The 16189-nt window shown below is 40.7% G+C and overlaps 1 protein-coding gene across 4 annotated transcripts in view; it reads right to left on the minus strand.

Moving 5' to 3' along the window:
* Nucleotides 1-347: 347 nt before the first annotated feature.
* LOC310643855 (tumor necrosis factor receptor superfamily member 10A-like) overlaps nucleotides 348-16189 on the minus strand; it is a 44175-nt gene continuing 28333 nt past the window's right edge. The window contains exons 5-11 of one of the 4 annotated variants that reach the window (XM_083368470.1): nucleotides 15413-15501; nucleotides 13672-13788; nucleotides 11489-11514; nucleotides 8156-8332; nucleotides 7057-7120; nucleotides 3685-3986; nucleotides 2060-2160 (exon numbers count right to left, since the gene is read on the minus strand). In XM_083368470.1, coding sequence (XP_083224596.1) covers nucleotides 3697-3986; nucleotides 7057-7120; nucleotides 8156-8332; nucleotides 11489-11514; nucleotides 13672-13788; nucleotides 15413-15501 — 763 coding nt within the window. In that variant the 3' untranslated portion in view covers nucleotides 2060-2160; nucleotides 3685-3696. Of the gene's footprint in view, nucleotides 2161-3024; nucleotides 3987-7056; nucleotides 7121-8155; nucleotides 8333-11488; nucleotides 11515-13671; nucleotides 13789-15412; nucleotides 15502-16189 lie in introns of those variants that run through there. The other 3 variants (XM_083368472.1, XM_083368471.1, XM_083368469.1) reach the window with 3 other exon arrangements.

Genomic DNA, 16189 nt, shown 5'->3' on the forward strand with positions numbered 1-16189 from the left:
CCTGGAATTGACTTCAGGATTGAACACAAGCTCACCTGCTCATATATTCTGAAATTTTTGATTGACTCATGTAGATATAAGATAGACTTCAAAGAGAGGATACAGAGAGTAAAACAAACACCCAATTAAAAAAAAAAGCCAGAAGGAGTATGGTAAATTTGAGCCTAGTGATTCTCACCATCTTCCCATCCCCGCTCTTTGGAAGGTCAGACGCTTGAGGGTTTTTAAATATGAGACTATAAAAACCCAGGGAGAAAAGTTAATATCAAAAACAATACAAGATCATTTCTTCGGTTTGCTTTATGCTAAAAATTTATATTAACAGATTGTACAACAGTGCGCAATTTTGAATGAAGGTTTTATTTATTGCAAAACGGAACTTTACATAGCTTCATCAACAAGTACCTGTTTTCCTTTCAGTTGCCAATGAGCAAAAAACAAGTCTGTAAATTAAACAAGGATCTATACAAACCCTGAACACGTCGTATTTTTTTCATGCAATCCCTCTATCTAAAATAATTATGCATTTAAGTTAACATTTCTGCTTGAGTTTTTAAACCAAATATTTAAAAGGTAGAGAAAATGGAAACAAAAACAAACCATAAATATAATTATCTAGAAATAAATACAACCTTGGAACAAACTTCAATTTGAAGAGTAAGTATTTACATCAATATTTTTGTTCCTTAAGTGTCAATTCTGCTTCAACAGATGTCTGCAAACATGGTGTTCCACCTTTGGCAGGATCCAGATCTCAACTGCTAAAAAAGGAGACCTGGGCTTGTCATCTTATGGGTTCAGCCAATACACTGAATGGAAATATGTTGAATTTCAAAGATTTACGTAGGACCCGGTCTTCCAAATCCACATAAACTTAATCAGATGGACTTTGTCATCAAGACTTCCATTACATACAACATGCAAAATGCATGCCAGAGACTTAAAGACTTTAAAAATCTGGCTCAGGGTCTATCATTATATGCACCCTCTTCTCTTTAATGCTGCAGTGGTTTCCTGCACTCCATACCAAATAAAAAATGAATTCTTCTGGCTCTCTTGCATTTTTATTGGCCTCTGGAAATGCCGCAGAGTAAGACAAATTCAAATTCATCCTGATTTTTAAAAAACGTTATTTTTAACCCAAAACAATAAGTCACAGTGGAAAGTCACAGCTGAGTTATCTGGACACTGAAGCTCATCCAGAACAGTTGTCCATCCAGAAGCTGTTGGACAGTTCTTCAGGGAATGGAAAGAGGGCCTTGTCACCCAACCTCGTAGTCTCCCTGCTTCCCTTCCACACACGCACATTGAGTTAAATTGTTGACTACTGAAAATTATGGGCAGAAACTGCCCCCCATCTAATTCCTTTTGTACTAACACTGACATAACTGTGTCAAGGCATGGAACAGAGGAAAGAGAATCCACCCTTTATCAGACCAGAGTATTCTTTATCCAGAATCAAATGTGGGATGCCAAAAACAGTGAATTCAACAATGAAAAGAACGCAGCACACGAAGGCTAGTGTTCTACACAACTTTGGGGCCACTTTGAACCTACAAGGGGGACCTTGTAGGCACACGGAGAGTGGAGCATCACAGTTTACAATCTCAAACAATGGCTTGTAAATCTGCGGAGTGCAAGAAGGGTAAATATCCCCTTTCTCAGGCTCCAGATTAATAATTCACAAAATAAAAATATCAGCTTATTTTAAAAAATTTCATAAATAAAACCCTTGTCATATTTACTGCAAACCAGAAATAGGACCTCACATTAAAGAGCTTTGGTTAGTGTGGATTGTTTTTTGAACATTTTCGTTTTAAAGATCAGCATTTTTTTCTTTTTAATGCTATTTTGACCTTTTTAGTGTAATGGCAGCAAAAACACACACATGTTTTTTAGGAACTCAAATCAACAGGGTATTTTAAAAAGATCGATAACTCAGGCTGATTTCATCAACAGAGTACCCATATCTTCTTGGTGAGGATCTGGACCCTGCCCTGTCACACGGCAGAATATAAATTAACATTAAACTGTAAACAAGTATTTGGAAAATACTTCTCTCCGGTCTTTTCAGGCTTCCTACTGAAAAGAGATTAGCAGAGACCTCCAAAGTGCACTTAAGAACAATCCTCCCTTTATGAGAAATGTATAACGGCTTGTCTAAAAAAAATGAGATGGAAAATAACTTCGGGCACAGCATTTCGTTCCTTGAGATTTTCAATTTTCCCTGAATTAAAAAAAGAAGAGAGAACGTCTCTAGTCCTTGCAGAAGAAATTCTCTTAAAAGGTCTTTTAAAAGCTCCTGAATATACTGGATTGCAGCGTTCTGCAACCTTTGCAGGTTGCTGACCCGGCACGGGGGGGGGGGGAGAGAGAGAGGGAGGGAAGAGGGGATGGTTTTGCACGAGGGGCAGGCGCGCACATGCATGTGTTTCAGCTGCTTGTACAAGTGGGGCTGCAAGCGTGCGCTCGCCGGCATGCTCCTCAACGTAAGCCGGTTGCTCTGATATTGGGCTGTGGGCCATAGTTTGGAGACCCCTGCAGAATTGAATCAAGGGAGGGAGGATTTCTCCCCTCTACACCCAGCACCCCAGAGATATAGATGCAAGAAATCAGTTTTGATGATTTGGCATTCTGTACCCAGGAGAGCTAAATTCAGCAGAAAAAAAACGAAAAACTTCACAGTGTCAAGAGAATAGCAAACGCCGGCCCAGCTTTTCAAGTGAAAGGATTGTTCTTATTTGAGGAGGCTCCTTTTACTACTGAACAGCAGCAGGATTTAAAAACCAAATACTTTTTAGGCATGTAGAAAAAGATGGTTTCCCGATATAAATTCTCTATTTTATTTTATTATTATTATTATTTTTAAAAAACACGGTTCGTCTTAGGTTCGTCGGGTTTTCTTTTGGATTTGACGTGAACAAAAAGATGCTTATCTTTTGTTTACGTCAAATCCAAAAGAAGACCTGAAACTATCAAAACTTACCCGAGACGATTTGTGTTTTGTTTTTTGTTTTTTTAAAAAAAAATTAAAAATACAGAATTTATATTGGTAATTGAAAAAGATCAATTTGGCTGCCCAAATAATTTTCGCAGGAAAGATGTCATTTGTACTGAAAAGACTGGAACAACCTTCAAAATAACACCGATATAGACATATCTACTAGTAACATAATAATTTCCGAAAATTCAAGAGCCAAATTGGTGTGGCGCCTCTTTAAAGAAATGCCTCTTTGCTGTGGGCTTACAGAGCAGTTGTGCCATCCTAAGAAAACCCGGGCAGAATAAAGAAGGGAAATGTTGCAGGGTGCCACCGCCGACTGCTTTGAGCCAGACACGGCAGGCTGTTGACACCTCCTTACCTTAAGGGTGTATTTTCTGAATGATGACTTGACAAAGTCTGCAAAAGGACGCAGTTTCTGAAAGGAGATGGCAACAACTGCGTCTGGCATAATCCACGTCTACTCTGAAAGCATCTTTTGATTTTGAGTCGAATGTACAGCACAGCCCTAGCTGCCAACATAAAACCCCTTTTGGAAAGGCAGTGCATAGGAGGCCTTGTGCTAGTTTGGGCTATTTTAAAATGTAAACAACATATGGCTTGGTGAGAAGAAGCTAGTAACTCAACATCTTTTCCTTCTTGCTTTGCCAGGTGGACAAACACTGGATTCAAGAAGGGCCCACCTGGCTAAGAACCTATTCTTCATAGACATACAAATGTTGAGCAATGAGAACTGCTGTAACTTCTTCCACAATGCCCTTTAAATCCATGTCATTGAGCACCTCCAGAAGAACACTCAAGGTGGCTGCCTGCCCGTTCTTGTCCAGCCAAGTCCGTAGCATTTGATAATGCTGCTCATTCACATATTGTGAACACTCCTCTGCAGAGTCAATTTCGTTGTCGCTCAACTTGAGGAGTCTCATGAATCTCCTCCAGTGTTTTGAAGGCACCCTGTTGATGAAGGTGTCAAAAGCTCGACTCAGAGCTGGAAAGGAATATGATAAGTGTGAGGGAGATGAAAGGAGGAGGAGTTGGAGTCGTCGTCTTATTAATCAGCTGCTTCTAAATCCCCGGTTGCATAGGTTGCTATGGGGAAATTCTGGGACCCCTGGAAGGCCTTTTTCAGAATCAAGTGTGGCATAACTCAGTGGCTTGTCCTTATAAAAGTGTAGCTACATTTTTCAGAATTGCAGAAAGAATTGTTGGTGGATGTCAGCAATGGGGATGAAGTAAGTATGTCCTTTGGTAGGACACAGAGATTTTTACAGCTGCTTGCTCCTCTCCCTCTCTTGAAATGCAAATCCTGTCCCCCTCGAAAGTCAATAGAATTTTTTTAAAAAACCACATAAATAAATGAGATAAAAATAAAAATCTTCATGAAAATAAAACCGTAAAGATGATCACGGAGAATGAGACAGCCAAGCAAAACTAGCCAGGCACGCAACCCAAGATAACCTCATGCCTTGGTGGAGCAGTGGGCTAATGCCTCCTTAAGTAACACCAGTTGCCTGCAATTAGTGCAGGTTCGAGTCCCACCAGGCTCAAGGTTGACTCAGCCTTCCATCCTTCCGAGGTAGGTAAAATGAGGACCCAGATTGTTGGGGGCAATAAGCTGACTTTGTAATGATGCCGCTTGGGGCGTGTGCGAAAGCCCTAACAAGCAGGCATATACATAGAATGAAGGCTACTGCTAAGCTTGTAAGCCGCCCTGAGTCTTCGGAGAAGGGCGGGATATAAATGGAATTAAAATAAAATAAAAAATGCTAGTATCTTCAAGCCAAAGCAGATTCTGGCCTTGTCGTTTCATAGGAACTAGAAAAACCAGTCTGTAAATTTAACAAGGCAGCTTTTATCACTTCTAGTATGAGGTGCTTTGAATAACGGGAAAAGGGTCTAGTTTAAAAAGCAAACAATGGCTGCTCCTGCTTTCCTAGATTCTGCCTTTAAAACACAAACCCCAGTGATGTCAATGTGATGTCATTAGAACTTGATAAATCATATTTAAATATGTGGAATTTAAGAGGGACTCTACTGAAGGCTTCAACACCCCCCCCCCACACACACATCCACTGAAAAACACCTTTGTGGTGTCATCTGGCAGAAGGAATGAAAGAGGGGACCAGGTTTTGCTTTTGTTTTTCTCTATGGCCAATGTTTCTCGACATCAGAAACTTCAAGACGGATGGACTTCAACTCCCGGAGTTCCCCAACAGCCATCCACCTATCTTGAAGTTGCCAAGGTTGAGGACACTGTTCTAGGGGTTTCCTTGGAAGACCTGAAGTTAGCGTTCTGATGCTCCCCAGACATGTCTTGTCTCCAACATCCGCGAGTTACAGAAACCCAAACAATCCTACCTTGGACAAAAGGGCTTATTCACGGTTGCTTCACACAACTGCTCTCCATTTTACAAAGCACAGGTATCTAATTTGTCAGAATTAGATATCCCATACAAATCAGGGGAAAACTAAACATGAGCAATGTTGACACCACTGTGGTGTCAGCCCGGAAGGAGGAATGAAAGAAGGCCAGGCTTTGCCTTTGGTTTTCTATGGCACTGTTTCTCAACCCCGGCAGCTTCCAGACACGTCCACATCCTTCCTTCTTAATAATGCAAACCAACAGGAAATAAATCCTAATTGAGTCAAGGAGGTTGAGCATGTTCAGCATCTCTTAAAAAGAGCCTTGGTGGAGCAGTGGGCTGATGCCTCCTTAAGTAACACCAGCTGCCTGCAATTAGTGCAGGTTCGCGTCCCACCAGGCTCAAGGTTGACTCAGCCTTCCATCCTTCCGAGGTAGGTAAAATGAGGACCCAGATTGTTGGGGGCAATAAGCTGACTTTGTAAAAATGCTGCTGGGGGGGCGCCGAAAGCCCTAATAAGCAGGCATATACATAGAATGAAGGCTATTGCTAAGCACATTGAGTTGTGCTTCTTAGATTGTAAGCCGCCCTGAGTCTTCGGAGAAGGGCGGGATATAAATGGGATTAAAATTAAAATTAAATTAAATCTGTCAAACATTGGATCTGATTTGGAAAAAGGAAATGACTGAAACATGAAGGGGAAGGAGTATTTATTTTATTTTTATTTTAATCCCATTTATATCCCGCCCTTCTCCGAAGACTCAGGGTGGCTTACAATTTACAATTTCCTTGGTGTGGCCAGGAATCCGCTCTGAATTATTTCTAACAGGAAAGAATAGAGCACAGTGTTGGATTGTGAACCCAGCAGGGCAAGAAGTAACGGGTGGAAGTTTATCAAAGAGAGAACCAACACACAGAGAGAGAACTAAGGAGAAATTACCTATCAGTGTGGATAATCAACAGTAGAACAACTTATTTCCAGAAGTTGTGGGTGCTCCCATCACTGGAGGTTTTCAAGAAAAGATTGGCCAACCGTTTGTTCACACTGATGTAGGATCTTCTGCTCAAGCAGGGGGTTGGACTGGAAGACCTCTAAGATCCTTTCCAGCCCTATTGTTCTATCTTCTAGTTACTATGTATGTATGTATGTATGTATGTATGTATGTATGTATGTATGTATGTGTATCTATCTATCTATCTATCTATCTATCTATCTATCTATCTATCTATCTATCTATCTATTTAAATTTATATGCCGCCCTTCTCCCTGAGGACTCTGGGCGGCTCACAACAATAAAAATTAAAAAACATAGGATGAAAAGTTTTTAAAAAGAATTAAACAATAAATACAATAATTACGTGAAAATTTAAAAAACCCGATAAAAACCTAATTAAAAAACTTAGTCAGTCCAGACCTGCTTGTTGGAACAACCAAGTCTTCAGGTCACGGTGGAAGGACCGAAGGTCAGGGGTCAACCGCAGCTCCAGGGGTAATTCGTTCCAGAGGGTCAGCGCGCCCACAGAGAAGGCTCTCCCCCTGGGGGTCGCCAGCCGGCATTGCCGACGGCACCCTGAGGAGGCCGACTCTGTGGGAGCGAACCGGGCGATGGGATACATCTAATATATGATATCTCAAGGAGCATTCTGGCAAAAAAAAGAATTCAAATTAACTTGTAAGAATTTAAGAGCACTTACTCTCTGCTGCGTTCCTGCCATTTTCAGGAACTAACTTCCTTCTTTCTGCACATCCTTGACCTTCCTATAATGAGAAAGAATAAGAAAAGTAAAGGTAAAGCTTTCCCCTTGTCCGGTCATGTCTGACTCTAGGGGGCGATGTTTATCTCTGTTTCTTAGTGGAGGGAGTCCATGTTATCCAAAGAAACTTTCCATGGTCATGTGGCCAGCATGACTATATGCCGAGGTGCACGGAACACTGTTACCTTCCCACTGAAGTGGTGCCTATGCATCTACACGCATTTGCGTCATTTCGAACTGCTAGGGTAGGCAGGAGCTGGAGCAAGTGACGGGAGCTCACCCAGTCACACAGCACTCGGGTCTCAAACCCGGCTTGTCAGCTTTCCGGCTGACAAGCTCAGTGTGTTTAACCACTGAGCCATCACACCTCCTGAATGAATACAACTCAACTGCATTCATGAAATTAATAAGGCAGCCCTCAACGTACAAACATAATTGGGACTAGAATTTCCATTGTAAGTCATTGCAGTCATAAGACAAGTTGGACCCAAACTTATGACCATGTTTTGTATTGCTATATTGTTTCATATGGTTAAGTGCGAACCCATTGAATGGGCGATTTTTGCCAGAACCTGGCAAAAAGATCAACAGCTAGAATCACATGGTACATCACACGCGCAATGGTTAAAATGCAGTATTGCAGGCAAACTCTGCCCACAGTTTGGAGTTCGAACCTGACCGGTTCAAGATTGACTCAGCCCCTCCATCTTTCCGAGGTCGATAAAACAAAGACCCAGATTGTTGGGGGAAAGATGCTCACATCGTAAACTGCCCAGAATGTGCTGTAACGCACTGTGGGGTGATATATAAGCCTAAGTGCTATTGCTATCACAGGAGACTGCAGATGGTTGTACGGTAATTGTAAGCCAATTACCAAATGCCTGAATTGCAATTATGTAACAACGGGGGTGGGGGTGGGGGTTTACCATGATTGTAAATGTGAGGACCGGACTTTTTTCATAATTTCAAAAGATCAATAGACAAATAGTTGTACATACACGTGTGACTAACAATCACAACGTGTTTACATTTTAGTTACCTCTGGAGGGGAAGCTCTTAATGGAATCATTGCTTCCAGCGCTTGTCCATTGGCAGTGTTACAACTGGGTGAAAATATTTTGCACCTCTGGTTCCTTTGCATGTTCAACATGTTGTCATGTTCTTCCCTTGGCGCTGGACTGGACCTCTTCTGCAGATATTGGCGGAATTGGGTACTCTTAAAAAAAACATACGGTGGATTTTACTAGCTCTAAAAAATAAAATATGACTTTGTCTCTGGATTTTTAAAAGCGTACATATCCCTTTAGGCATAGGAACCAAGTCTTGCTGAATTAAATGACATTCCAAATAATCGCTCTTCCCCATTTAACAGAGGATGCCATTTTAGCTACTGTTTATTTTACAAGAAGGATACTGTGGGTAGCAATATTCACCAAAGTTAAGAGTTAATTCTGAGAATTCTGAGGATTAAATCTACCCAAGTTGAGTGGAGGATCATTAGCCATTGTAATTACTTCAACAAGTAATTTTACTGTTAAAATTAATTTCCTGTTAAATTAATAGTGAATTAATTTAACTAATGCTAGGAAAAATAATTTTAATTGCTTAATTGTTAGCACTTCAATTGTATAATTGCTTGCTTGATTAATTAATGCTAAATTTAGTAATGCTAGTAAATACAGCATATTAAGAGATGTTTTACCAAACTATTCAGATAAGACTGTTATTGGCAAAGAAAGATAAACAGATTTATAGATGACTATAAATATATATGACTATTCTGCTTGGATACCTGACTAATTTGATTCCCCTGGAAAAATTTTTTCAAATAGTTCAAACAGCTTAAGAAGGAATAAACAATACAAAATATATGATAGATAGATAGATAGATAGATAGATAGATAGATAGATAGATAGATAGATAGATAGATAGATAGATGGATGATAGATAGGTAGATGATAGATAGATAGATTTTTTTAAAAAAAAAAGGTTTTACACAATATTTGCTATCCCTAACTTGGTTGCATTATTTTTCTCCATTTTCAATTTGAAGACTTTCTACTATATTCTTTAATATAGAACATAAATTGAAACAACAACAAAATTCAAATCCATGAAATCTTCAAAAATTAGACTACATGTATGTATTGTCCTGTATTTACAACCTAAGAACTATATAATTGTCACTTCAGTTCATCTGAATATATTTATTTTGGCAATTTAGAAAGTACCCAACTACAGATGACTCTGGACACCTTCCCGATGGAAAACAGTAGAAAACAATGAGAAAAAAAAATCATAATTAGCTAGAGACAACCCTATAAACTTGGGTTTCTCAGCAACTTTAAAATTTGAGGACTTCAACTCCGAGAATTCTGGGAGTTGAAGTCCACTTGTCTTAAAGTTGCCAAGGTTGAGAAATCCTGCTATAAACCAAACACCATCAAACAGGGGTTCCACATTTGGCCTATACATGGTTTGGGAGAACCACCTGACCTTCAATAGCTTTTTGAATATCATCAGGATGGGAGGCATATATATTAGGTGAATATTATTCCAGAGGCCAAGTACCACAATTAAAAAAAGACACTTTTCCAGGGTTTTGCTAGATGATGTTGTTTAGTTGTTGGGATCCAAAACACTCCCACTCTGTCCAATCTCACTGAATGGACAGAAATAGCGGGAGATAGGCAGTCCCACAAATAACCCAGCCTTGTAATGCCATGAATAGCAATAGCAATAGCACTTAGACTTATATGCCATTTCACAGTGCTTTACAGCCCTCTCTAAGTGCTTTACAGCCTATTAAACCCAACAATCTGGGTCCTCATTTTACCGACCTCAACCTCAGAAGGGTGGACGGCTGAGTGAACCTTGAGCTGGTGAGAATCAAACTGCCAAACTCCTGGCAGCCAGCAGTCAGCTGAATTAGCCTGCAGTACTGCACTCTATATAAGGGACGCGGTGGCTCAGTGGGTTAGGACGCTGAGCTTGTCGATCAGAAGGTCGGCAGTTTGGCGGGTCGAATCCCGAGTGCCGCGTAGCAGAGTGAGCGCCTGTTACTCATCCCAGCTTCTGCCAACCTAGCAGTTCGAAAGCACGTAAAAATGCAAGTAGAAAAATAGGGACCACTACAGTGGGAAGGTAACAGCGTTCCGTGCGCCTTTGGCGTCTAGTCATGCCGGCCACATGACCACGGAGACGTTCTCGGACAAGCGCTGGCTCTTCGGCTTTGAAACGGAGATGAGCACCGGCCCCTAGAGTCGGAAATGACTAGCACGCATGTGCGGAGGAACCTTTACCTTTACCTTTTACTGCACTCTAACCACTGGGGCAGTGGTTAGAATCACAACAAGAAATATGACAATGAGTGAGGTAGATGAAGGGCTTTAAAGGAGACAACCAACACACTGAATTGCACTCAGAAGCCTACAAGTAAACATCACAGCTTGTGGAAAGGCATAGGCATAACTAGGGCTTTTTTTGTCATAGAACGCTCAGAACAGAGTTCCGGCACCTTTTTTGGATGGAACCTTGTAGGGTAGGCAAGGCGGGTTGTATGACATGTGTGAGTTCTGGCACCTTTTTCTTTTACAAAAAAAGCACTGGGCATAAGAATAGGCATAACAAAGCATGCCCACCAGTTCCGGCATTGCCACATTCTGGACCAGCTGCACCTTCTGAATGGTCCTCAAGGCAGCTCCATCTATGATGAGCTGTGGTGGTAAAATAGTTAGAATGAAGTATTGCAGGCTAATTCTGCCTCCTGCCAGCAGTTTGATCTGGCTGAAGGTTGATTCAGCCTTCCATCCTTCCAAGGTCAATAAAAGGAGGAACAAGATTGTTGGGGGCAAGAGGCTGGCTCTGTAAACTGTATGGAAATGGCTGTAAAGCACTGTGAAGCGGTATGTAAATCTAAGTGCTACTGCTATTTCTGTAACAACACTAGAGATACTCCACTGTGAAAGTTGGATACCTTTCTTTCAAAGTTTTTTTTTCCAGCAAAATATTTCCTCTCTTTATCTTTACACCCAATTATGTTTTATTTTAAAAAAAGAGATCTTCCCCCTGCCAAAATGTACCCCAGTACTCAAGGATGATACAATCATAATGTAGTTCTAATGCAACATAATTTTGTTAAATCTTCATAATGATCTTGCAGCGTGCAGAGCTCAATGACATAACCTATAACCTATGCAAAATACCCTATATTCTATGACTAAGGAGGGAAGACTGAAAAATAATCACATGGCTTATAATGTGACTTCCCGTGTTATAAGATAGCTTCTCATACAAAAGTTGTGACACTAAAAAAAAATCCCCTCACCCAGTATTACTTTTCCCATCTCCAGAGGAGAAAAGAGTTCTTACCGTGGAGCTCCAGAAACCTGTGCAAGCTGTAAGAGAAAACAGGATGATATAGAGAAATTTAGCCAGCAGAGCAGTGTTCACACGTGGACATGTTATAAAGACATTTAAATGAGAACCTGATAAATTATTCATGCACAGACTGCTACATGCATGGAACAGCTGTTCTGGGATGGCTTGATCTCAGACTGGAATGTGCCTGTTTGTTCTAAATACAGAATGAACTAGGATTGCTTTGTTCCAGATGGGGAAGAGGGATTTATATGTTACTTATATGTAAAGGTGTAGGTCTATACGTATGTGTATATAGCATGTTTTAAATGTGTGTTGTGCATGTGTACACTTTGAGAGCAAGCAACTAAATTTCATTTTTAATGTGTGACGTTGTGCCCACAGGAAAAAAATGACAATAAAGGTTATCCATCCACCCACTTGAGAGTATGAAGCAGGCAAGAATGGGGGAAAACCCAGGCTGAGAGGCTATCTGGAATTTAGAGAAGGGAAGATTGCAAGTTAGGAGGCTAGTGGGATATTATATTATTATTATTATTATTATTATTATTATTATTATTATTATTATTATTATTCTGCCACTCAACTCCCAGTGACCCTGGACGTTGCAGATAAAAATGTTAAAAACAAGGGGAAAAAATACATTGGGTCATCAGTAGCAGCAACTATGAGGAAGGAAAGACTCTGGGGAGGACTAAGGGCTACGCAGGCCAGTAGGATATGCCCTTCTGAGAACTGCTAAAAATATGTAAGAGCATCACAAGGAAGATGCAATGAAGACCCACATATTGTTTCTGGAGAAGGTGAGAGAGGAAATGAGATGTACCATCTATGCAATACCACCACTCTGGGATCCCTGCAGGTTTTGTTTGGCTAAAAACCCAGAATAGTAAATATGTCCTGGATTTTGCTCTTGCTGAACCATGGCCGATCCAGAATGAGATGCATTATTTGAGGCTCAAAATGAAACATTCCCCCTATTAGGACCAACCAAAATGTTGGTTGAGTTTGATCAACCAAAAGGGGAAGATTCCATTGCTCAAAGGCTGCTCAGGTCTTGCGCTTCAAGAGTTTCTGAATTGGTGTACATGCGTGTTACTTCTGACTTTTTTCCCCACCCTCCTAAAATCACATTAGACAGGGCCTCCATCCTTGTGTATCAAGCAATGCTAGTGTGTAATGAGAGGGCAAATCTCAGCGAGCATATTGTTAAACAAAACCATTAAAGATGGCGTAGCAATATAAGGGTGAAAGCTAGGTCTCAGACAGTCGAAACCAAAATAGTTTGATACTGGATTTCCCCATTACCAATCCAAAGAAGACAGGGAAACTATTCCCTCTACCCAAAATACAGTCGCTTTTATCCCTCTACGCTGAGCCGGTGGGAGAAAAATTTCAGACACATTTGATATTCAGAAGATGTTGAATTTTTTGAATAAAAGCACTCTCATAATACATCAAAAAGTTCTCAGAAACTTGTGTCCCTATTTATTTGTTCAACTTGCCCTGGGGAGTGGGAACAGGACTGTGACTATAAGGTTGATAGCAACATTATTGTCCTATAACTAACATGGGACAAGAAGGACCTTCCAATTCTTATTTTTAAGTGAAAAATAAAACTTTGTACGCTGGGTTCTCCCCCAGATTTGGATTGGATTCAAACTTGGAGTGATTTCAGTTTTAAAACACCTGAAGAGAAGACAGGAATTCTTGCAAAAGCCTAGCAAACACCAAAGCTGCAGAGCTTCATCAAATCTCCATCTACATGAAGATGTTGAGGGAGTTGAGTTATTACAATAATGTAAGGTCACGTTAAAGAGAAATTTGACTCAATCTTGCAAAAGGATTTCTACACTCCAAAATGAGTAAATGAAACCAGCAAGTAATAACGCAGTCAAGTAAAGCTGACCCCAGATCAATTCTGTCCACCTTTTCTCTAGAATTCTGAGGCTTGAAGTCCATGCATCTTCAAGTTCCCAAGGTTGAGAAACACTGTATTATGCAGAGTAGGATGGCAGAATTCTAAACTCTATAACTTCTGAATGCTGTTGAGGCTCCCTTCTTTGTTTTCTTCATGATAAAAAGTTCTTTGCTTATCACACTATCATACCAAGGGCTTTGCTAAATGTCTTAAGCATTTTGAGTCTCAGTGAAAACAGAAATATTATTCTTACCGTTTCTAAAACTTGTATTTTTTTTCCAACAACATACTAGGCCCAACATTGCAGACACCACCACAATAGGCAGAATGATCCAGATCCAGATCCATCTATGATCTATTCCAGGGGAACCTTAAAATGAAAGGAAAGGAGAGGAAAGGGGAAAAAAAGGTAGGTATAGACCATGGGTGTCAAACTCGCAATGTCACATGATGTGTTGTGATGTATTGTGACATTTTTTCCATTGCCGGCAATGGGGTGGGTGTGGATTCGGCATGACACATCCGGCCTGTGGATTGGCAGTTTGATACCCCTGGTATAGACTGATCATTTGAATGGTAATGCTTCTTCCAACTGGGTCCTATACTGGCTTCTGAGAGGCTTGCAACAAAATTTGATGTAATGAGTTTAATCTACAAACCCTTTTCTGGAATCAGCCCCATCCGACGAGAAACTGATGAAAGCCAATTTCAGAGACTAAAGTGGTTTTCGTGATTCCTTGAGTGAGCTGTTGTTTACTGTGAGGTTGTTTGCCTTTGGAAGTTCCTTGATTGGGGCATTGTTTGCTTGATTGGTTTAAAGCAGAGATTAACTCCAAGATTAACCCTAGACCAGGGGTAGGCAACCTTGGCTCTTTTATGACTGGGGGACTTCAACTCCCAGAATTCCTGAGCCAGCCATGCTGAGGGGAAAGAGAGGTGTTTCCAAGCTGAGCCATGCTGGCTCAGAAATTCTGGGAGTTGAAGTCCACCAGTCATAAAAGAGCCAAGATTCCCCACCCCTGCACTAGCATATAAAATCAGAGCAAACTCCCGCTCACTACTAGCACTGATGAATTTACCTAGTTTGGCAATGAAATGTCTACAAGAAAACAACCAAGCTTAGGGAATACCAAGGACCCCACCATTAACATCACTGCCTCTTAAAACACAATCCAATGCATCTTCGTTCCACAACTCACCCCGTTTTCAATAACTCATCTCTAAATCTTCAACTCTCCTTAGAAGTCCGCAAAGGTCCAGTAAAAATCAACAAAAATACCTAAGTATATAAATCTCCTTTTTCTATTTAATCTAAATTCCCCTTATCCCACCTCTTTAACAAACAAAATCTAATTAATACAGGGGTCTTCAATCGTGGCCCTTTTATGACTTGTGGACGTTAGCTCCCAGAATTCCTCAGTCAGGCACGCTGGCTGAGGAATCCTGGGAGTTGAAGTCCACAAGTCATAAAAGGGCCAGGTTTGAAGACCCCTGATTTATTATTATTATTATTATTATTATTATTATTATTATTATTATTATTATTATTATTATTATTATCATTATTATTATTTGTATACCGCCCTTCTCCTGAAGGACTCAGGGAGGTGAACAGGGCAGTATATGTTAAAAGACAAAATACAAAAATTAAAAGAGATTAAACAAAATGCCCACAATTCTTACAATAAGTTAAAACACATTAGAATAAGTTAAAACACATTAATAAAACCCATATGATGGCAACTTCCAAAGAACTGTCCTTGCTTAGCAGATACAGAATGCTGGTTCTCTTCCAGAGAAGGGACGGTTGCAGATTCAAAGGCCCGAGGACATCAGGAATCAAATAATCTGTCTGCTCAAGAAATATTCTAACCAAGAGCTGTCATCATTGCCATATTTTGTTACATTTCCTTCTTGTTCTGTATGAAAATTCATCTTAGGACTAGCACCATAGTCTCACATTCACTGATGCTACCAGTATGCAAGCAACTTACTTGTTGGAGGTGATGAGGTAGTATCAGGAAGACACTGGATGTCACTTGTAGGCGTGCAATCCTGCACCTTCTTTTCTCCAGGTCCACAGCTATGGACACAAAAAGAAAGCTGACACTGAAGGACCTGGTCAACACTCAGACTGAAACAAGCATCAACTGGAATCACTGAAAGCTGAACCACTAGAAGCAGCGGCCAGATCTTACTAATGGTGGGATGGTCATCAAAACTAAGCTTATTCTCAACAGGCCACTGTATGGTGGCTTCAAAAGAGTTTATTTATTTTATTTATTTATTTATTTATTTTATTGGATTTGTATACCGCCCTATTCCCATAGGACTCAGGGCGGTTTACAGGGCAGTTAAAACCATGAATACAAAAAAATAAAAACAATTAAAACAAATTAAATTCAAGCCCCAAGAGTAAATCTAAAACCCAGTTAAATTAACAACCCCTCAGTCTGGACCAAACAGATCGAAGAGCCAAGTTTTCAGGTCCCGGCGAAATGAGCGAAGGTCGGGGGCAGTCCTAAGTTCTGTGGGTAGTTGGTTCCATAGGGCAGGCGCACCCACAGAGAATGCCCTTCCCCGGGAAATAACCCGCCAGCATTCATTAACCGGCGGTACCCTGAGAAGGCCCTCCCTGTGGGGGCGCACAGGACAATGGGAAGATGATGCCGGCAGCAGGTGTTCCCTTAGAGAGTCCGGACCCAAGCCATTTAGGGCTTTATAGGTCATCACCAGCACCTTGAATCTGGTAATGTCTCTACACGGATGTG

Source organism: Vipera ursinii, assembly GCF_947247035.1.
Source record: "Vipera ursinii genome assembly, chromosome: 8".
Classification (NCBI taxonomy): Eukaryota; Metazoa; Chordata; class Lepidosauria; order Squamata; family Viperidae; genus Vipera; species Vipera ursinii.